General features: G+C 37.1%; 1 protein-coding gene across 1 annotated transcript in view; it reads right to left on the minus strand.

Moving 5' to 3' along the window:
• The window catches only part of LOC145680725 (SCY1-like protein 2), a 100,495-nt gene that overhangs the window by 74,294 nt on the left and 1,352 nt on the right, over nucleotides 1-24,849 (minus strand). The window contains exons 2-3 of the mRNA XM_081751669.1: nucleotides 4,223-4,357; nucleotides 1,371-1,575 (exon numbers count right to left, since the gene is read on the minus strand). Of these exons, the coding sequence (XP_081607795.1) occupies nucleotides 1,371-1,575; nucleotides 4,223-4,349 (332 nt within the window). The 5' untranslated portion in view covers nucleotides 4,350-4,357. The remainder of the gene's footprint in view (nucleotides 1-1,370; nucleotides 1,576-4,222; nucleotides 4,358-24,849) is intronic.

Genomic DNA, 24,849 nt, shown 5'->3' on the forward strand with positions numbered 1-24,849 from the left:
TCTAATAATTTTTTAAAAATATTTCTTGTAACGCGGATTTATTTCCTTTTTCTTATATATTTTACTCACCATTCTTTTGTAGGCAACATCGTAAGACCGAAATTCTCTGGGATAAAACTTGAGTTCCTAATTCTCTTGCATGTCGATTTTTTATTTTTTAAACCCTATACAAGTTTATGTTAGACCTAAAACTGTGAAGAATAAATTCCATACAGTTTTAGGTTCAATACAAAATGCTTTCGGTTTTGGTGCACGTGGTCCTGCATTCAGTTTCCGACGGGAAAGCATTAAAATTTGAACGCATTACGGTGGTTCGAGTTCAATCTTAAACTGTGTTCCACGTCTCATATAGTCTCGGTACTGAAAAAGGACGCTAAATTTCAATAAACAAACAATTTACCTATAGATTTAAAAAAAAAATCAGGACACTAGAGAAGCAGAATCTCAAATCTTACCCCAAGGAATTTCGTTCTTCGATGATGCTCATAGCAAGAAAGGTATTATTTTTATTTTTATTATATACTAAAGTTATGTAAAAAGAGATCTGTAACACTTTCTACATAATTTCTTAATCTGTCGTCTCCCGTGCCACTATTTCCCTGTGTTCAATGTCATGTGGGGCATTTCAATTGTGAATGGTTGATATTCAGTGGTTGCAGTTACACAGCTGAAAAACGGTAAATGTAGTATACTGTCTATGGTGCACGAACGACCACACACAGAGTATACAATGATATAGGAGTAACTATGTTCAGAGATCGCTTTACAAGAACCCACCTCGTAAAACAACCCTGCCTGATTGAGAGAAACGTGCTTTTGCTTGAGAATGTGTCAAAGATAGACCGCGCAGTGGACATAAACTTAAAAAAAAAAAAAAGGTCCTCTTTTCCCTTTACCAAGTTCCTTGCGAAATAGAGTATCAAGAGGCTTGCGAAATACTCTATTTTTGGCATAAATTTTGAACGTTTACGATAGGAAATTGAATGAAAGTGACACGATAAAATCCGGTGCGAGTCAAGTGCTATGTTCGAAAATTAATTTTAAATGGAGACACGGTATAAATATTATATATATATACATTCAGCTTTATAAGACTTAGCTTATTGTTTTGTGGTTTTAGAAATTAGTTTACCTACTTCAACAACAGATTATTTTTTTTTAATTTCTATATCATATTTTCCCCTTTGCCAGTAGTATTTTGTAAAGAATTCAGATAGAATAGGAGTAAAATATAATTTTTATTTATTTATTTTATTTTATTTATTTATTTATTTATTTATTTATTTTTGTATCAAGCGAAGAGAATAATAGATACAATCAAAGAATTCTATCCAAGGCAAGAACTCCCATCAACGTCACGAACTTCTTACCTTGATTCTTCAAGAGGATGCTGCACAATCAATATCTGTGGATGTCGTAATCGAGTTAGCTGTGACACTCCTCTTCTCAACAAATCCAACATTGTTTCCCTATCCTGGCGTGACCATTTCTCCAAATGGCGCTTCTCAAATAAAAATATAGATGCCTCTTGTTTTGTAGACTTTTTGTATCCAGCATAGATTTTCCACATTAATCCTAATAGAAATATATAAAAATTACTGAATTATCAACAATACGTAACAAAACAACCATTACAGGAATCGCTCTAATTAAACACTTTGAATTTTGAAGACAGTTAACCCCCACACGATGAGTTTAACGTAAGGTGTTATATTAGTATATTTCATCTGAAGATAGTTTATTTTATGTACTAAAAATCTTAGCAAAATGCTTTATATTTCCCATTTCTTTATCATGATTCTTGCACTTTAAATCTCCAGTCAAAAGCCAGCAGCGAGCAAGAAAACTGTGATCTTGTGTTTCCATCTTTAAAAATATTTTACTTCTTTAACATTGCTAGCACTCATGCATATATTTCCATAAGCATACTGAAATATATTGTGAACTTCATAAGTAAGAATTTCCTTTTTAACCCTTAACGGTTCACTATTTTTTCTGTCTGTTTCCGGCACTGCTTGCAAAATATTATATCCACAGACTACCTTCCGCGTAAAATTTACCAGAGTTGCCACCAGGAGGCAATAGCTTCTCTGGATCGCGGAAAGCATATACACAAATAACCACAAGGAACAATACCTAAAAATAAAAGTCTTCAAACGCAATAGGAAAGATCAAAACATATGTAGCCAAATGGTAACGAAAACTCGTTAAGGGTTAACAAGATTTCAATCATAGCAAGCTGTCGAAACGAAATATGCTATCAGTATTTTGAAGCAACCTCCTGTGTTCTCGTGATCAAAGCTATGACGTCACACTATCTTGATACGTCCACTGAAATTTGTACATTGCGCGTATTGATGGATTCGGACTTTTCATATAAAAATGTTGCTCATTACTTTCAATATGCCCCTCGCACAAGCAAGATTGATTAAAATGATTCCTTATTTTAGTGGATATTATTTAGACAAAGTTATTACAAATGAAAGAAAACACACTTAAAATTGTAAAAAAACAAACTGTTAAATATACGAACACCTAATGCGTAACAAAGAAGAGTAGAGATCAAAGTTAAACACTGGCAGTTCACTGTTACGTCGATATCAGCTGCTCCGTCACGTTACCAGATGAACAAAATGACAATCGTATTGAAAATGTTTATGTAACTGGCCTACTGCAAATGAACCATATTGCTGCTGGCCTGAGGAACTTGGGAACTAAATAGGTGTCTTTACAAGGCAATCTTACGATTAGATAATTTCTTTTCTAAACACGACATGAAACAGCAGCACATCGCAACTCCCGTTAAGTGTTAACACTGACGCTAAGACGTGTCTGGTATGAGTTGGTCTACTGAATTGACATGTTATAACTGGTGTGCAAATAAAAATAAATATATAACCTTCTGAAAACCTACTTGAATCCTTTCAACTCTCATATCATAATTAATAGAAGTTAACGAACACCTTGCAATATAATGAAATGTAATGATTTGAAAGTCATTAATGGTGCTAATTTGTTTGTTTATTCCAGACGTGGACATTGTGAAGATTCCACAAGAAAACAACGATGCTGCGACTCAAAGGAGTGGAAGAACTGAATTGAATGATTTGGAGGTGGTCGGATAGAGGGACAATGCGATCTCGGTGAAAGAAGAGACAAATTTCCCGAAACCTTAATATTCCATTGTTCACCATCAATCGGGTTAATACCAACTTTAAAAAACATCAAAAGGAAAGTGTGAGTCTACGTTTTGCCCGATAAGACCCAACGCAACACCAGTTGAAGGCTACAAAAGGTGTGTGAAGCAAAACCCCAAGCAAGGTTATAGACGTGGTAGAACATCTGAAAGTGAGCCGGATTTCATCTGTCAGATATCTGCATGAATTAAACTATGGGAAAGCTGCAAGACGTAAACTCTTGCTTACCACAGCCAATACTGCTAAGCGGAAATTGTGCGTAATAAACACGGTGCGGCGCGATGTTAACTTTTGGCATTAAGTAATTTTCTCTAATGAGTACATATTTTACCAATTTTCATCACACACATGAGCCTGGAGACAATCCCTTCAAGAATTCCATTTGAACAGCTTAAACCAACGGTCAAACATAGAGGATTTTCACCTATGGTGTGGGGAGCCATTTGGAGCTCTGGACGTTCCGAGTTGCTAAAATGCGTTAGCACGCTCAACAGCGCTTGGGGCATTGATAGTTTGCACAGAAGTCTGTTACCGATATTTTCTACTGGGTTGCTTAAACCAGGTAGAATAAATTGTATCTAAAAACTACCATGGATCAGTTAGTCCCCGAATACGAACGCAATCGAAAATGTCTGGGCTATTCTAGACTATATAAGACAGCGTCCCCAAACAACCTAATTCCCGTGAGAACTTCAATGCTGCGTGAAGAATGGGTAAAAATACCCGGCCAAATTCACAAACTCATTAATTCCATACCTCAATGGGTTAAGATTAGTTCAACTTAAAAGTCGATCAACGAGATATTAATCTGTATCCCTTGATTATCATTTGCTTTCTGTAGCACGTGGGTACGGTTCAATAAAGGGAGAAGTTTAAGAATAAAGGTTTTTATTTAATTATGATCAAGTCTGTACGACAATTATCTATAATATTTCGGTTGGATACTATATTGGAAGTGTCTATTTAATTTTGCAGAAATGTTTGTGAATTACAATTAATTGCATACACGTAATTAAATCACTTACCAGGTCCAGCACTAGCTATATGTTTGGTGGCTTCAAATTCTCTCGTAACTGGATTACCCGGTAACACCCCTGACAACTGCGAAACTGTGCTGGTTACAGTTGACCTCAACTTATTAAAAACATCCATCTTTGCGTCTAGAATATACATAAAAGAAATAATTGGTATTACTTGAAATATTCAATTAAATTTCTAATATCTTACTACTACACACATCAGCATAGTATAAACATCACAAACAAATATAAGGCTTGGTTTAGAAAATAAAGTACCACTAGATCGAAGTTAGTCATCATGGCAAAAGGTTACATTTCGTTAAAGAAAAAAACTTGAAATACTTCAATGTTATAATCTGTGTGACTTCATTAGCTACAGCTTACGCTTATGGATAACATGTTCGCTTAGGCTAAGTTCTATATGCTTCTTGCTATTTTGACGCTTTAATCTGTCACAGTGTTATGTAATAATTCAGCATATACACGTCACTAATAAAGCAGATTGTTTACATCATTTCTTAATTAGACAGGAGCCACTAAGATAATGAAATAGATTGCTAATTTGGGACAAAACATAAAAATAATTCAAACGAACGTCATTTTCCATTTCTTATCAACTGCAATCATCAAATAATTCTCAACATTATATACATCAGACATCAACTTTCTCTTATCCACTTCCATATTTCCAAGTCAAACTCTGTTCATTTACTAACCACAGATTTACCCTAAACTTCTGTAATTATAAATATTATCACTGGCCACTTTGCTACATTAAAAGTTGCTGTAACTTTACATCCTAATGCACAAGATAATTAACTTTAAAAGTATTCCACATCCTCGTAAAGGTTTCGGAGACCCTACTTAAATAGAGAAAGGTTTAACCACCTTTCCGGCCTTAGAAGTCCAATTTCACAAAACCCTATCCCATTTAAGGCTTAAGGTTTAAGAATATTTGTACACGATTACAACTTCTTAAGCTCAACGATTTCCGAGATCCAGCTATTATAAGAAAATGATTCAGAGTAATTATTTTTTTCTTTCTTATAGAAGCAGATAGTTAGGTGTAAATTAAATGTATACTTAAAGATGTCCAAATGTAATAATTTTTCATAGTTTTGTGTCTGGAAGAAGCTGATTTTGACACTAGCTAGAAATGATGGATTTTACTGCGCAAGAAAATCTTGGAGTTTTACGTCCCACGGTTATGCCGACTAGGCTAAAGCAGATGGCCATGATGAGAAATGAATGAAATGGTGGAATGAAGAGTGGGAGGACACGGGAGAACCCCGAGGAAACCAACGCATACAGTGTTTGTCCAACACAAAGTTCACTTGACGGGAGCTGGGATCGAATCCGGAACCCCAGCACTAGAGATGAACGCTCTGCCAGTGAGGCACCGCGGCTCCCTTCATTTCACAGGAGTAGAGCGCCAGTGATATAAAGTTTATCTGTACCTAATGACGAAGCTGTTGATATATGTCTTGAAGACAGAGGTTTAGCTTACGATAAAGCAACATAGCATACGTTCCTTTGGTGTCCTGTATGGACGGGATATTAAACTACAAATCTATTGATTTCACTGATCGTTTAGTGATGGATGCTACAGGACGCATATTTAAGTTACAAAACAAAGGACATCTTTCTCACCTTACCAGAAATATTAGAGTAAGATGTCTTTGATTTTTAAATACTATTCAAGTTGACAATATTGTTCGGAAGTGAGTTTGAGAATTTCTTGACGGGCGGTAATCAACTGAAAACTTTCGTGAAAGTTAGGGCGCTTAAGTTGTGCCACCACTACAGAGACTGCTACTCGTGTTGAAGCCGAGACCTGGAGGACAAAAGACAAACTGCTGAGGATATCTCTAACCTTAAAGGATTCTCTTACAGCAGCATCGGAACAGCTCACGCTAATCACTTGTAGTTGTCAGAAATCAGTTTAAGCTTGGTTTCTTTATAGCTGAACAAAGAGATCTTCCAATAGCATTTGCCAATTATCTTCTCACAAAGAATTGTATAACCAACGGCTAATTGTTCGGGTTCATTATCACAATGGATGAAACATGTATTACCTTCCTCAGTCAGACACAAAAAGGAAGTCCCAACAGAGGAAACACTCCTCTTCGTCTCCACCCAAGAAGTATCGTGAGATAACACTCCTCTTCGCCTCCACTCAAGAAGTTTTGCGAGGTCTTTTCGATATCTTCTTTAGCCCACACAGAAAAACAAGTTTCAAACAGCTGAAATACTCCTCTTCGCCTCCACCCAGTAAGTTTCCTGAGATCTTTCATAACTAATGAGAAAGTTCTTTACGGCATTTTCTAACAGAAACGCGAACTACTTACGTCTGATCATGTACCAAAGGTGCAAATTATCACTGAACAGGATATTGTTAAACTTTGGAGTGACTAAACTCATCACAAACAGGCTTCGCCCTCCACTTGCACAACGCACCGCTTCACTTATTCATAACTGTGATGAACTTTTTACAGTAATAAGAACATCGATATGCTTCCTCATTAAACCTACTCATTCGATCTTATCCCCCCAGACATGGGCATTGTTTCAAAAAGTGACAGCAAGACATCAAAGAATAGAAACTGTAATTAATATGAGAAAATGGCAAGTTACAAATATACACTAAATGAACTGAGGGGATGCGCACTTCTTTAGTATAAACTAATTTCATTTTATATTGATGTTTTTAGTTCTTGTTTATTCTACTTATTTAATTCTGATATTTTCTCTCACGATTGTGCTCTTTAGTTAACAGACGATTAAAAAAAAAAAAAAAAACGATGGTGAAAGGAGAACATAGATACCCTAATCCACGACAAATAGGGTTTGCGCCAGTCAGTCTTAGACCGCTCGACCATTACAATTAGCATTTTGTCATTCTCATAAACTTAATAATACTATGCCATTATTTATTGAGTTTACCTACAGTATGTCCAAATAAAATGATGCTTCCTTTGCCAAATATAAAACGATTTATAAGTGTTTCTTTCCTTCTTCCGTTCTTGACTTATGTACAAGGAAAAATCTTCTGCCGCAGTCGGCGGTTCCGGAATACAAATTTTACGAAGAAATGAACAGAATGAGACGAAATGTCAGGGTGAGAGTAACAAAAAATGATCATCAATGTACGGTGATGAATTAAGAAAAGTTAAAATCTGGACTACATGAGTTCGCATATTGATGCAATATTAGGTAAACAGGCAATAGAGCATAATATGACAGTGATTCAAACCCACTATCTTATTAACTTACCTAAGATATGTAAGCTGCAGTAATGGCAGGGAATACAGAAATGTAAAGCGAAAATTAATAGAAGGAACGTTGCATCTGAATCAGGGTTGGCAAAAACCATGGTTTTTATTGAAAAAAAAAAAAAAAACAGTTTTATGTTTAAACCCGTTTTTTTCTTTTCTTTATTTTATTTATTTATTTTTTTTGTTTAAACCAGGTTTTTTTTGTTTAAATAATTTACTCTATGTATTTATATTAGATATGGACAAAAAATTAGTTTGTTTCGCTTTGGTGTTATTATGCAACAACAAGGTTATGCTGGAAGCGGTCACATAAGCTTAAAGCGGAATCCAAACCGCTTCTCGACACATCCAAGAGAAATTGTCCATTTCGACACGAAACCGGGACTAATTGGTCACAAATGCGATTGCCGACTCACTCACGAAGGACTCCTGATAAAAATACGTTGTACTGATCTTTACATAGACCTAGTTGTTAATATAATTGTCAAAGTCATTTCAGAAGGACAAAAAGAAAACAGTTACACAAGTAGAATTATATATAAATCGGGAAACTCCCGCCTTAGCCATTGAGAAAATCCTGTTATTACTTTAAATGTATTTGTATGTAAAATTTTAAGGTCAACATATCATAATCACTACGCTAAAACTGAGATATTAAATTACAAATTTGGTATGTAGATATCATTCAATTAAAACAAAGTCAAATCCAAGTTGATGTTGGAAGCTACGTAGGCAGTTGATGAATTTTGCCAATTTCTATCAATAAGAGGCAAGCTTGGCTTCTTTATAAAACAACAGGCATTCATTCAAGTAGAAATATATAATTTGGTTTCATTTCGTATGTTTAGATTTAACATCCTTATGAAATACGAAGGTTATCACGGAGAAGACTTTCGTTTAAAGGAACACCTCAAATCGCTACTTGGTTTACACTTGAAAGATAGGTTGTGGTTCAACCGAGAATTGAACACGGGACCCCTTGATTAAAAGGTGAAAAGTAGATAAACGTAATGCGGATGGTTTGATATGTGGAAACGTCACCATTAAGTTCACACGATTTAAAGCATTTTTCGTTTTTTCTGTTTTTTGTTTTTTAATTATTATTTTTTTTTATTATTAAACCAGCCACCCCTGGAATCAAATGTGGTGAAATGGGGCAAAATTTTAGATGCTATTCCATTTATGGGGGTATAAAAGTGTAAGATCAATATAAGAAATGTATTACTTGATTTCACAATAGGATTGTACACATAATCACAATATATCGGGTTCTTACCTCTTACACGTGTAATAAGCTCGAAACACGAAATGGAAAGTGTGTTCTCTCCCACGTAGAACTTCATTAAGAAAGACACGATGAAATGAAGTGCTATGTGAAGGCAGTGTACAAAGTGATAAAAGTGTCGCAAAGCTGTGCCACATACAAAGCATGTGTTTTTATGCCATATAAATTATTTTTCCACTATCCTCGTTTATGTGTATATCCACTGTCGCTGACGCACCTGCCCCCTACCGACGCCGCAACCCCTTGCAACCACTAGGGTCCCTGCTGCGCCATTGCTCTGACTCAGTTAGATACAGGGTGTCCACTCTCAAAGAGTTTTGAAATTCCCGGTTTTCCCGGCTCTACTAGATAAATTCCCGGTTATAACGGGCACTAAAAGACGAATATTTTACGAAAGAGGCGGAAGGATTATTATTTAGTTCCCACCCGAACAATATAAAATTATGCTATCGAAATAAATTATATTTTCTTACCTGTTTTCGTTACTTCCCGATAAGTGCATTGATTTTTTTCTTCTAGAAGAGCAGCTTCTTTTTTTGCCTCAGCAATTACCTTCGATTTTTTAGCTTCCAATTCCAGTGCTTCTCGCGTTACACGTTTTCTCTCTCTTTCCTTTTTACTCAAATCCTTCGCCTTTTTCTTTAAATGTTCAGTATATCGAGCATGTGTATTTCTGGTCGCATGTATCATATCTTTGCTGATTTTAATTGACTCCAATCCACCTAATGCACTCACACCATCATACACTTGTCTCATGGCAATAAGGCTCTCTTGTTTGATTCTCAAAAATGCATTCAGAATTCACAAAAAATCCTCTCTCTACTTATGCATTTCCGTGTGACAGTATCAAAATACATTGTATAAAATCATTGAGTTCTCGTACACTGTCCTCACTGAATACGCTAAGAAGTTCAACATAAAATGCATCCAGACGCTTCTCCTTTCTTTTAAACTTTTGCAGTGATTAACAGATTCAGGTGACGAAAATACCTTCCGATATTGTCCCATAATTTTACCTGCTTTGCTTCCCGTAAACAATCGTTTAGCTACCATCTCCTCCAAAGATAATGTCAAACTCTTCTCCGCTAGTGTCAGGTTGTGACCAAAAGCACAGGATCGAGACACGAAATAGCTCGAGTAAGTTTGTATTTCAATGGTGACCTATCCATTATTTTACTAATCATCGCTGCGATAGCTTCTCTGCACGTTCGTCGCAGTGTTAGCTTGTCTACATCCGTTATTTCCTTGATTCCATGCATGGCATCCCTACTTGCAAAGCCTATGTCCATATCTTTAGCAGGAAGAAGATTGTTTGGATCTGATATATCTATTTTTTGAACAGATGCACCTGCTTTATTAAGAACATCATCCTTCACTATTTTTTCCATTAATCTTTGTACGAGAGAAGTGAGCTCTTCATGCAAAAAGGGTTCCATGGGTTGGTCTGTTTGAAATTCGGTCAAAAATGGTTCCACCATTGAAGCAATAGTTGAGAAAAATGCTAATTTTGGTGCTAGCATTTTGTCGTGCATTTTTTTCTCTACAACTAAGAACGTTGTCGAGCTAGGTATTTTCTTGTCCTTTTTGACACACGCATTATATATATTTTTTTAAATGAGGTAACATCATTAATAAGGCTCGAGATGTAACGTCACTGTAAAATAATTACTGCTAACTTATCTGGCGGTTAAAGATATCAGGAGATTGCAGAACCAGACCTATTACTAAACAAGCAATCATAACTGCCAACTAGACAATCTCATTCCCGCCATTTACTGCTCGCATTCATCTTTACATTGCTATTCTTTTAAACAGAAATAATAATAAAGAATATATCAAAGAAACAATTCGTGCTACTTAAAGTTGAATTATAGTTAAATAATTATCCATATATTTTTTTTTCTTTCTTAAAAGACCAAGGCCAAAACAAAAGACCGCACACATGATTATTGATTACAACATAGCGCTCTTTCAGGTTTCAAACAACCCCTTTGACGCATCACTACTCTATTCTTTTTTCTAAATACAAAACTAACATAGTCGATAAGCGAACCTCAACATAGGATTCAAGCGATCGCCTGTTTCACCGTCGCCACGTTCACTTGCGATTCATCATTGACGCTGAATTCGGACGCCCCAAACGGTGGATACCGACAGGATGACGCTAGATCCGACCCAACGGATCATGAATTCAGAAGCGCCGAGTGACTTATCGGTAGAAAACAATTGAGCTACGCCTATCGTTTTTAACTTTCGGCCTTCTCCTGCTATTATCGTTGTGTTTCCCGGTTCTTTGGAGGAATTCACGGCTTATTCCCGGTTTTTTCCAGGTTCATGAAATTCCCGGCTATTTCCCGGTGGGTGGACACCCTGTAGATAGCATTCGAGCTTTTTAGTGACAACCTAGCACGAGTTAATTTTCGTTCTTAAATTGATTCATGTTTTACGCACTGCATTTTTGTCATATGTGCACATGTTGTAGTTATACTCAGCTCTCCTAAAGTCAACCTGCACCTATTAATGCAACTTCTCCCTTAATAAACACTTTCTAAAGCAGTAAGAGTACATTTCATGCTAAGAAAAGTTCTTAAGTATCCCTCTGTGTGGCAACCTAGTACAAGAAGTATTTTCATGTGAGCTTCGTTTGTAATTCCTGACGTCCCATGGACGTGTATTTGATAGGGAGCTCCGCCCCAAATCCCCTGACTCATTTACACAAAACTTTACTAGGATGTTGTTAGGGATGTACCGATATATCGGTATCGGTGATATCGGCCACTTTTGGGAGTATCGGTATCGGCAAATGGACACCGATATTTACCGAACTATTTTCAGTTTGTTTAGTATTAACAATGACACTTACAAATGGTGATCAGAAAAATGGAAACACCTGTAGTTGGCAACACGTCAGATGTATGGGTTGGCAGTGGTGTCGTGGAGCCCGCTGCGCCGGATCGCTGGTGGTGGTGTGTTAGGTCGGTCTCCATACTACGTCAGGCGCAGTGGAACAGCAGTGTCCAGTGGCTGCAGCAGACGGAGGTAGTGTAAAATGGGAGACCTCTCAGATTTTGAAAGAGGGCAAATTGTTGGTGCGCGGTTATGTGGAGTGAGTGTGACGGCAGTGGCTACTGTGTTAGGTGTGTCAGTGGGACAGTGTCGAAGGTGATGACGGCCTACACAACGCAGGGGAAAACCACATCGGGGAAGCGGAACAGTGGGTGGAAGAAAATCATGAGCGACGGGTCACGCCGGGTATTAAAGCGCATTGTCACGCAGAACCGTCGTGAAACTGCGGAGCAAGTGACGGAGGAACCAGCACCTCCCACAACCTGTTTCGACAATCACAGTCCGCCGCGAATTACATGACATGAACTTACGGGGTCGTGTTGCACGGGCCAAACCGCTCATCAGGGACCATAACGCTTTCACACGCCGCAAATGGTGCCACGACCATGCAACTTGGACCATTGAGGACTGGAAACGTGTGATATGGTCGGATGAGTCATCCTTCATCCTATTCCCAACCACGGGCCGTGTTTGTGTGTGGAGAACGCCCAAAGAAGCTTATGATCTGCAGTGTCTCCGCCCAACTGTGAAACATGGCGGCGGCTCGGTGATGCTGTGGGCCGCCATATCATGGTTTCCATTGGGTCCTGTGGTCACACTTAGCGGACGAATCACTGCCAACGATTATGTCGAATTTTAGGAGACCACTTGCATCCTATGGTCCGGATGTTGTTCCCGGAGAATGACGCCATCTTCCAGGATGGTAATGCACCCATTCACAGAGCTGGCGTTGTTGCAGCATGGTTTGAGGAACATCGGGATGAAGTTCAACACCTCCCCTGGCCCCCCAATCCCCAGATCTCAACATAATTGAACATCTGTGGTCCGTCTTGGAAACACAACTCCGGCGACGATTTCCACCTCCATCCTCTCTCACAGAACTGGCCGATGCCCTGCACGAGGAATGGTGTAAAATTCCACTTGCTACCATTCACGACCTCTATGCCTCCATCCCACGTCGCATCAAGGCTGTTCTGAAGGCGAAAGGTGGCCCGACACCATATTAATCTGGTAAGTTGCAACTTCGTTCAGGTGTTTCCATTTTTCTGATCACCATCTGTATATTTCATCGATTTCTTTTAGACTTAAAGTTGATCTAAATCATCAATTGTACAATCGATTTCTTTATGCATGTGTACGCCTTTGATTTGCACTACTCGTATTCAACTGATATTTTTAGTCCCTCCGTATCAAAATACTGGCAAAGAAAAGCCACAGATCCTTAGTCAGAATCATGGGTGCCCGAAGAAAATTTTCTAGGGAGGGCTCATTCCATGGTTGCTATATTACGTCTGGTATTTAATATACGTGGTTTGTTATATTACGTATACATTTTCGTGATCCAGGGGGAGGGGCGAACCCCAATATCTCCTCCCCTTTAGGCGCCCAGGACCAGGATAGCAAACCCGTCATTTGAATTCCAAACGAGAGAGAGATTTCGATTCAGAAGAAAATGCCATGGAAGAAACTCACAATACGCTCACTTTGTCATTATTTTCTCCTACTTACTGGTTAAAAACAATTAGTTCTCAAGTTAATAAGTAGTTTTATCGTTTTCAACTTCGCTTAAATAATCCTCGTTCTTTTTATGGTATACACAGCAACATCTGGTTCACTACGCATAATTTTTAAAACAATAAACATTTGTAACGATAGTATCCGTTTGCATTATATGTAGGCAGGGGTGGCGATTAGGAGGGCAGGAGGGGGTATTTCCCTCACTTTTTTGAAAAAAATGAAATCTCTAAGTTTAACGTCCCACGATTATGCCGGTTAGGCTAAAGGAGACAGTGATAATGAGAAATGAGTGAAATGGGGGAATGAAGAAAGTGGGAGGAAACGGAAGAACCCCGAGAAAACCCACGAGCATGGTGTTTGTCCATCACAAAGTCCACACGGCGCGTGCTGGGATGGAACCAGGGACCCCAAGCACCGGAGGTGAACGCTCTACCACTGAGCCACCGCGCCCCCTCACTTTTTTGAAGTGGCACCTTAATGTATATAGTTTCATTTAGAAATGTAAAGTTTTTGTATGTATTAATGGTTCATAGAAAAAAAAATATGATGCCATATAATCAGGTCCGTATTTAGGTAAGTGCTATTCTGTGCTCGAGCCCAGAGCGGCAGAATTTAGGAGGCGGCAACATTTTTGATTTTTTAAAGATTTCAATAAAGTAATATTTAAAACTAGCAACCCGCAGAGTCCCGCGCGAGAAAATATGTTAAGGCGCTTAATTCGCTGTAATTACAGTAGTTACTAATTAGCTAGCTTATTTGATTATTTTTAAAAAGTCATCCTCTCCCACCCTCACTCCAAGGGTTGAGGATGAACTTGAACATCATGAAAAATGATACCGTTAAACTCAGCGACTTCGAAAATTATGAATTCAACACTAATATATATAGTTTTCGATTACTTTTAAAATCTCGCTCCTCCCTGGCAAGTGAAGTATGACTTTGAAGTTGAATTGGATTAAAACTGTCACTATTCACCTCAGCGACCCTAAAAACTGTGAGTTCAACTCTAATGTTAGTCGTTTTCAGGGGAGGGGAACTTTGTGCGGGGACGGCAAATTATTTAGAGCACATGGGCGCACCAATATATAAATACGGGCCTGCATATAATATCTGCCGTGGCGTGAGTACGTATTGGTTATTTGTCTTTCGTGGAGTTAAGAAAGCTACATGAATTGACACGAAAAATGGTCCAAAAATTAACCTTTTGGAGCGCAATAATTCCAGCGTACTTCACTTCTTCTTACAAAGACTCCATATGTTAGTCATCCGCTCTGAAACTAATTGAGAGAACATTTCGCAAAACAAGAAAAGTCTTTCACAAGTTATTCTTTAATTGCACAAAAACTGACAGTTCTTCTTTCTAATAGTAAGGAATATTGATTAAAAAGAGAATAATAAGAATTAACTTCTACCTTTTTCATTGTTTTGCCTACAGCATTTATGATATTCCGCAGTTACAAATTGGTAGTGAAAGAAAAAAAATCTTTTTTTACTAGCAGACACAACAATGTCCTTTTCACAGACGCAGCAAAGCCCTTTTCGTTAGCTTTTTTTCTTTGAACAGAAAACAAGAACAGTTGAGTATCCTCAAAAAGCACTGCCAGAACGAACTTACAAAGAATTATTTTTTTTTCGAAATTTATTTGAAATTGTATATTAAATGTACTTGATTACATTCAATAGATACATTTACATATTTGGAACCTGCGTATTAGGGGATCTGTTGTATAAGCTATATTGAGCTGTCACTTTTTATCAGCGTATATATATACTGAAAATGCAGATTTAACCAGTGGCCACCGGTTACTATATGTTAACAAACTGTTCACCATCCCTTTAGGTGTTGCTCAGCATCAATATCATCTCTCTATGACTTACGGATCCCAAGATACGGCTACTTAAATCTCCCGAAACCAGAACTTTTTGGCTCATATCTCTATGACTGTCATAGAGAGATGATATTGGTGTTGACCAATACTTACGAGGATGGTTAACATTTTGGTACCAAATAGTGACCGGTGACCACTGGCCAAATCTCACAATTTTCCAGACAGAATTTTAAGACGTTCATGAGCAAGGAATCAAATCCCTTCTTAAATATTCGTTGTTTAAGAGTACAAAGGGCTAGTTGCGTTGCTCCTGTCAATTTACTTAATAAAATATGAAATACGATATACGGTATTTTAACTGAAAAAAAACAGTATCCTATTAATTATACAATCTTTCGTCAAACAAAGTGTTAGAAACAATCGGGAAAACTAACATTGATATACAAATATTCAGATCATGTCTTGCCCCCCCCCCCCCCTCCCACACTTAATTTTCAATCGCCGCCACTGTATGTATGTAATAGAGACTAGTAAATGCAATGTAACTATCGAAGTACATTATCACTCTAAATATCAATCACTGACTCTTAGAATTAAGTTTACAATGTAACTATCGAAGTACATTATCACTCTAAATATCAATCACTGACTCTTAGAATTAAGTTTACATTATATAAGTATTTGCTGGTTTTTAGTTCATTTTACGTGAGTTGGATTAAATTTAGAGGAAACATATTTTTTGTGTGGAACCTAATATGAAATTCTGCTTTTTGTCTTTGAATATCAAATTTTAGCCTTATATCTAATATACACTATAACAATGCTAATCATTTCATTATTCTGAAAATTTCTGATAATATATAAGAAAAGTATCGGTATCGGTAGTATCGGCCTCTTTAGTATCGGTATCGGATATCAGTGAAAAAGTGGTATCGGTACATCCCTAAATGTTGTTTATAGTGCTAGTTGGAAATATGAAAAGATAAGGATTCATTATTTTTGTTATTTCTGAATAGTGGGTATTTAGCAACACTTAACAGTTGGAAGGTGCTAATTTTGCACAGTAATAAAATGCAGATGAATACGTATCTAATGAAGAAAACACGAAATGAGATGGATTTGTGATTTATTAATTCAGAGTAAACGACGAAAATAAGAGAGAGGTAATTCTAAGTACGGTACATTAAAATAACATCAAATAAATAGTAATACAACATTGAAAACAGGTTCATGTCGGTCGAATCCGGAACCACCACCTGCGAAAGATTAGCCAAAATCAAAAAGTAACTGAGTAGAATTTTCACAGCAAAACAGACATACATTCACAAAAACTGAAATTAAGATGTTGAAGCGTGAGCATTGCTCAACTTTTCTACATAGCAGCCATTAACACGGTTGCAAGTGACAAAGTTTTCGATAACCATGTGGTAAAATTCATTCGGCTGAGCGATAATCCTTTGACGCACGACTGTGAATATCCCATGGGTACTACAAATGAGTTGGGAGAGAAGGTGTTCCTTTAGTGGAACGAAAAGATAGAAGTCTGACTGTGGTATGACTTAATTGTAAAGTGTACATATCTGATTTTTCCCATTCTAAGACTGGAAGTTTTGCAATTCACTCGCAATGCTGCCAACTTTGATGAAATTTTTGCTAACTTCAAACATTTTTTTTTCTGTCCTCACGAGCAATATCAATCATCTGCTTCTAGCATCGAAATCTACTCCATAAGGTCTCTTGAAAATGTAAAGGACTTACGTTTCTGATTATTACATCCCACGTTATAGCATAATGAAAAGCTGACAATTTCATTAAGACGCCATGTTTGGACGCCATTTTCTCAAAAACCCCACCTTTTAAAAATCTTAATTTTTTATATGTATTGGAGAAGTACCTAAGTATTTAATATCCGTTAACCGTTCATGCGGCTGCAGCCCCTAACATTCGCAATTAATTATTGAAATTTCGATTTTTGTACGTGCAATGTAAATATTTCCTATGGGCACTTAGGTCCTATACACAAGGCGATTTGAAAGGGAGTATGAAAATTTTGAGATGAATCCTGACATCAAATCCAGTAGAAAAGTTCCTATAAGCATTAGTCGAATTCCGCTTCGTTTTCGAGTTACAGGGTTTCCAACTCGGGAACAAAATCGGCTCGCGACAATGGAAAATAAAATATAAATTTCGTGTTAAATAAGAAACTATTTGCTAAAGTTATGATGAAGTTCAGAAAGTTGATTTGTATCAATATGATAATTTTTACGTGCGTTGCAATTCGGTTGGCAGTGTTGCCAACTTGCTAGAAGTTTTATTTGTTTCCAAATGACACTATGTGGTTTTTATTTGATATTTGGTATTTATTAATGATTGCAAACATCACATGAAGCACAATTATCCCCACCCCCACATCACCTCAGTTTTCGAAAACTTACATGTATTTCATTATAAGGTTTATCTCGTGCGTTATTGATAGTTTGCAACATTACGAGTGAATTTCACTTGATGTTTGCCATCATCAGTAAAACCAAAATGTCGAATAAAAACTACGTCTGTGTAAGTTGTAATAATAATAATAAGAAGAAGAAGAAGAAATATTTTTTTTTTATTATTGCAAAACTTCTCGCAACTCCACGCATCAAGTTTGAACTTAATCAAAAAGTTCTGCTGCAACCACGAAGCAGTTTATTACGAGATTCGGTGTCGTGAACATCGTCCTAGTGTTCTCTGGAACCATGGAAATTGTTTTCACTGATAACATGACATTGTAGTGCACTAGTTACAGTGTTTGTGTGAATAACAATGGGGAAGTTCTACACAGAGAAAAACCCGTTCTCCGTACAGCGGTATATTGTACAAATATACAGTATCCTCTTGCTTACTATAGAAATCAGTACGGAGCATACGTTATCCGGATGTTACATAGGCACTGCCCTTAGGTGTTACATCATGCCGTTGCAGGATGTCTGACATCTAACAGTTTTCCGTATATCACATGCCTATACTTATGTTACCTTCGTCAGCTATATGTTATATACGTATGTGAGATCCTGACCGCCTACATTGTTTCATACAGAAAGTACGTATAGATGGAACACTTATACAGAAAGTATTATAAAACATGCATTTTCAGTTATACGTCTGCTGTACGTTGTCCAAAAATTACAGGAATTACGCATATAACCTATCTTTTTACGCATATAACCTATCTTTTTAAGTGCGCAACATACATTTTTTTCTCATTGTATTACAGTAAGGACCGTATTAAATGTGTTGATGACTCTAAAAGGTATAAGATAATTGTGTACAGAAAGAATTCTTGACAAACATTTTATCTTGCGGTAAAATATATGTATTGCGTACAGCGCGTCTGCCAAAACATAGTATTAGGAGAGGATGATTATTCGTGTTAAGGGGGGGTTTGAATATTTACTGTGAATAACGTGGATGTGTGTGATATATTGGTGATCACGAAAGACGATGTAAATATGAAATTATGCACCAGCAAGATAAAGAATTTGTTCCTCTGAATGTAGATTTGGAAACCATTAACCAGACATTTAACATGCTAAACATGAATGTGCTCCCATTAAAACGGCCGTTATCGGTGAAACCTAGACTACGGTGAAGGATTCACATCTCAAAATTTTTCATACTGCCTTTCAAATCGCCTTGTGTACAGGACACAAATAATCATCCTCCCCTAATAGTACGTTTGGACAGACACGCTGTACGCAATCCATATATTTTACCGCAAGATATATATATATATATATTTTTTTTTGTCTAGAATTCTTTCTGTGCACAATCATCTTACGGCTTTTAGCATAATCAACACATTTAATACGGTCCTTACTGTAATAGGACTTCCCCATTCTTATTCACACAAACGCTTAACTAGTGCACTACAATGTCATGCTACCAGTGTAAACAATTTTCATGGTTCCAGAGAACACTAGGACGATGTTCACGAAACCGAATCACACAAACTATCAATAACGCACGAGATAAAACCTTTTAATGAAATACATGTAAGAGTTCGAAAACTGTGGTGATGTGGGGGTGGGGATAATTGTGCTTCATGTGATGTTTACAATCATTAATAAATACCAAATATCAAATAAAATCCACGTAGTAATTTGGAAACAAATAAAAGTTCTAGCAAGTTGGCAACACTGTCAACCGAATTGCAACGCACGTAAAAATTATCATATTGATACAAATCAACTTTCTGAACTTCATCATAACTTTAGCAAATAGTTTCTGATTTAACACGAAATTTATATTTTATTTTCCATTGTCGCGAGCCCGAGTTGGAAACCCTGTAACTCGAAAACGAAGCGGAATTCGACTAATGTTTATAGGAACTTTCCTACTGGATTTGATGTCAGGATTCATCTCTCAAAATTTTCATACTCTCTTTCAAATCGCCTTGTGTATAGGACCTAAGTGCCCATAGGAAATATTTACATTGCAAGTACAAAAATCGAAATTTCAATAATTAATTGCGAATGTTAGGGGCTGCAGCCGCATGAACGGTTAACGGATATTAAATACATAGGTACTTCTCCAATACATATAAAAAATTAAGATTTTTAAAAGGTGGGGTTTTTGAGAAAATGGCGTCCAAACATGGCGTCTTAATGAAATTGTCAGCTTTTCATCATGCTATAACGTGAGATGTAATAATCAGAAACGTAAGTCCTTTACATTTTCAAGAGACCTTATGGAGTAGATTTCGATGCTAGAAGCAGATGGTTGATATTGCTCGTGAGGACAAAAAAAAAAAAAAAAAAAAGTTTGAAGTTAGCAAAAATTTCATCAAAGTTGGCACCATTGCGAGTGAATTGCGCGATTCCTATTGGACCAATAGACGAATTTTGGCCCTCCAGTGATACATACAACTTTATACTCTCCCTGCTATTGCGATTATGTTACTAAGTACACTCGTTTCTCTACAATAAAAGTTGTAATTTGACATGTTTTTCAGTTTTTCGAGCAATCCGAAAGGAGGGCGGCCATTTTGGAAGGCTGTATATCGAAGAATTTTTTTTTCAGCAAAAAAAAAAAAAAAAAAATATGGGTCTAATAATTTTGTATGTAGTTTCTTATTCTAAAATATAAGCTAAATCTGAGACAGTCGTGTGGACCACCCTGGATGATTTGAAATGGAATCACTCGTAAATGAATGAAAGAGTTTGATGTCTCAGGATTATGCCCTTTAGGCTAAAGGAGACGATGATTAAAGCAAGTGAATGATGATGGAATGCGAAAGTGCGAAAAAATGGGAGTACCCCGAGAAAATTCACAGGCACAATGTTGTCTACCACAAACTTACTTGGCCGGGAATCGACCCCACGCACCAGAGGTAAGCAGTACTGCTCGCAAGTCACGAACGTAATCATCCTCTTTCAAATGTTGGGAACATACAGTGAAAGTTGACACAACGAAGAGGTCCTTTCTTCGACACTTGAGAATTTTTTATTTTTATTTTATGTATTTCTTTAGTTTTTGTAAAAGAGGACCTTTTGGAAAGAAATTATACACTATGTTTGTACCTTTGGGCATGATACACTATGTTTATACTCTTAGTTTTTCTACTGTAGGCTACGTACGACACCCGGTGACTTCGTATCAAGGTATTATGTTTATCTTTTGTGTAGTGTATACTCACAACACAATGCGAAATAATACAAAACAAAATAATAATAATAATAATAATAAAACTTTCATTTAAATTTATCATAAACACTGTAAGCAGCACACACACGCATGTACAATAATTGAAAAAAATCAGAAAATGGAAATATTAAGACATTAAACACCTAATATCGAAACAAGCAGAAATTAAAATTCAGCAATGAAAGCAAACAATGAGCATTTCAATAAACCGCGAATTGCGAAACCGAATCTTTCCGCTTGTATTTAAAAGCGCTCTTATCAGTACGTACTTACTTGCTCCTATCGTGACGTCGTGTGTAAAGCAGAAATTTAAAATGGATTTGCGCATCGCGTGAGGAGCTCCCCTTGGATGCAGTTACAAAGAAAAGCCCTTATCAAAGAATAAAACAGCTCTCCCAAAGGAGAGAAAAGTTTTAAGATTTCCATGTTGCCCACCAACCTACGGTTGAGGTAAAAAAAAAGAAGACAAAATGGACCGAAATATTTAATATAGGCCTAATTAAATTCTTAAGCATGAAGATTGGATTTGGTATAATGTCTAAGCTTTTATTTTAAAATAATATTATGCTGTTGGATCTATTAGTACTTATACAATGTAGTTAGTTGAGGGAGAGACAGAATAGTGCGAAGACTTTGTTCTTCCAACCATGCCGTAACTATCATACGACATTGTATTGTTGTTCTGTTGGAAACGTGATACTCTGGTCTACTAAGATCTGCTAGAAATATCGGTGTAGATGGTTAGCTGAAAGATCTCTATAGCATTTGCCTTACTAAAATACGCCAAGACCACTTCTCTATCACCGGTTTAACTAGAGGATGTGGCTTTACACTGTTTATCCCAAATGCAGACTCGTTCATCCGAATCCACCAGGAAACGATAATGTTCACTCTACAGAACCGATTTCAATCTATCCACGTCTATAAGATTTCTGTTCTTGACCCAAGGTGTTCTCAGCGATTATGAAGTCCACAGGCTAACTGTCAACGGCCGTGGAATTCCATTTAAAGCACAGAAATTGTGAAAATTTGTTGTACTTGCTCACTGTTGAATTGCTGGGCCAGATGTTCCAATTGGTTCGTCGCTGAACACATCACTTGCCTCTCGTTAAGCTTTTACCTCCGGTGCATTTTCAAGTTCTTGGTTCCATACCAGCTCGCGCCAAGTAGACTCTGGGTTGACAAACCGTGTGCCTAAGTTTTCTCTCCTCTCACTTCTTTATTCCAATATTTCGTTCATTATTGTCTTCCTTAGCCTTGGAACATAAATGTCGGACATTCAGATAAAGGTGCTATCCTATCTTATGGAGCCACAGTTTTGTAAAATGTACGGAAGAAATACGAATTTTGATTTCGAAAGAGAACACATATAAGAAATCGGAATGTGTGTGGATCTAACTTGTACCATGCGTAAAACGGGAGAATATCTTAATACAAAGTCTGCACATGTAAGCACGTAAGAACCCATTGTTAAACATGGAAACGATAATAGGCAGTGTTTTAAGTTGTGGTCCTTAAATATCGCAGTACCTGAATGGTGTCCGACTTCTTCCAGTGAAGAATCTTCTAAGTAACGTACTAGCAGTGCTGATAGTGTTCGAGAACAATGGCAAGATATTACGGAACTGACTGGTGTCGTGTCCAAGTATCAAAGAAGGAAAATGGCAAAATTTTACTTTGACTCGGACAGTGACTTCAATCGGTTCTTAAAGGTTCAATCACTTCCTAGAACTGTTTGTGTCTTTGCTGCGACATCCTTGGTTGTAAGTCAGATTGGTGGTTGTTCATATTTTTTCCATTAGGTGTCAGTCTACAGTCATATGATAGTTTGCTAGTGTTACGTCCCTATTCTATCTACTTGTAGTCGGTGTGTCAGTTTTGTGCGCTGATAAAATATGGGAACATTTTTCTGTAATGTGAACTTACGTAATGGGTTGTTGTTGTCTTATTTTAGTGTGTGGAATCAGTAATTATGAGTTTATTATTCATGAATGTTAGGTATGGCGAAAACATTACGTATTAAAACTCTCCCTGACTGGCTAACGTTTTGTCGGGAGTCTGCTTAGGAACTCTAGTTAAAGAATCAGATAGTTCAATACGTGGGGGTCATGCTGGATCTTTAGCGGTGAATGTTTCTATATTTTTTTAATTGATATTTTTATTCTTGATTTGTTTTGCATTTGTGCATCTCTTTTTAAATTACGAAATGTTTTAACAAAAGAATGAAACCGGCTTTCACTTCATTTAAAGTATGCTAGTTTTAACTGTAGCTGCTTTTTGAAGCAAATTTTGGAGAACTTGAGAATTACGGTTGTTTAAGAATTGATTTGTCGAAACCGGTTTCCAGAGTAGTTTGGGAAGCAGTTGCCAAAGATGCTTTTATTCTCCGGTGTTAGGGTGAAGTTAAAATTGACATCGAAGTTGCACCATCCGATCGTGACGTAGTCACGTCGCAATTAGTCCACTTTGCACACACAACTTTATTGATAAAAAAAAAAAAGGGCAAATTTTTACTTTGACTCCAACTGTGACTTCAACCGATTCATGTGATCCGGTTCCCGGAGCAGTTTAGGAATCATTCCTAAACTGCTCCCGGAACCGGATCACATGAATCGATTACAATTACTAACACAGTGAAAGTAATGTACGATGTTAAGAATTATACTATAAGTACAAGGGCCACAATGTTACTAAACATCAATTCAGGTGAAGCGGTGACTATGAATTTTGAGATCTAAATGGGGGGCTACCGCCCCCGAAACCCCCCGCTCAAGTACCATAAAAACATCCAAAATAATAATAAATAATCACACCACTACTATAAAGCTAAGATAATTAGGGAAAAATTTAAAAAAAAACTCGTCTCTAATCATAAATCAGTGCATGACAAAGAAAAAAAAATTACATCTCAACAAGACAATAGGACAAGCAGCAGCAAACCAAATACTTTGCCTAATACTCAAATGCAAAACAAATCAAGAATAAAAATAATATGAATTAAAAAAAGAAAACACTCACCATTTCGCCATAGAAGAACACTCATGAATAATGAACTCATAACTGCTGATTCCACACACGAAAAAATAATATACCAAGAACACATGCACAATACTCAACATTACTGAAAAATGTTCCTTTCCGCACACACGTCGTTTTATTAAACCGAGCACACTTGCTATTATTACAAACAAGAAACCAATAAACGTCCACTTTTACAATACGTCGAAAATATCTTCACTTTAGACCACAACTATGATAGGTTTTCCCTAACTCAATTCAACCAATTCAATTACGCGCTTCTCGCATGCCACAAACAGCAGCACACACATACATGCACACAGAACATGTGACTACTAACCAACTACCATATGACTACACAGACACCTAGTGGGAAAAATATGAAATAAGACGTCACACCAAAGGCACGAACAGTTCTAACAAGTGACTCACGCACAAACAGTTCCAGGAAGTAACTGAACCTATAAGAACCGATTAAAGTCACAGTTGGAGTCAAAGTAAAGACTTACCAAAAAAAGTGATAAACGTACGTCTGAAAAAAGCAGAGCGAGCGTCAGCGAGCAAAGGCGGTTAGAAGCCCCGCGGGGCTCGTTTCGTTCCACCTTGACCCCCATGATAACACCCACGTTATGTTGCAAGTTCGGGTGGTGTAACGTCAATGTAAATCTAACCTCACACTCTGGGGGAGAGCAACGGGAGGGGAGTAAGTTGTTTGTTTCGAGAAACTGATTCCTAGACTTTTGATGAACTGAACCTGCTCCGGGAACCAGGTAACATGAATCGGTTGCAGTCACTGTCCGAGTCAAAGTAAAAACTTGTCACGATATTACTTAGAATTTCACGGATTTCCAAATTTTCAGTTCCTCATATTCCTAGGTTGTAAAAGAAAAACATTAAAAAATGAAGGTAAATTTTTGCGTTTGTGAATTACTCACGCGTGTTGTAATATATGAGAAATGC

The sequence above is a fragment of the Thermobia domestica genome, chromosome 3 (genome assembly GCF_964235325.1).
Source record: "Thermobia domestica chromosome 3, izTheDome1.hap1.1, whole genome shotgun sequence".
NCBI lineage: Eukaryota > Metazoa > Arthropoda > Insecta > Zygentoma > Lepismatidae > Thermobia > Thermobia domestica.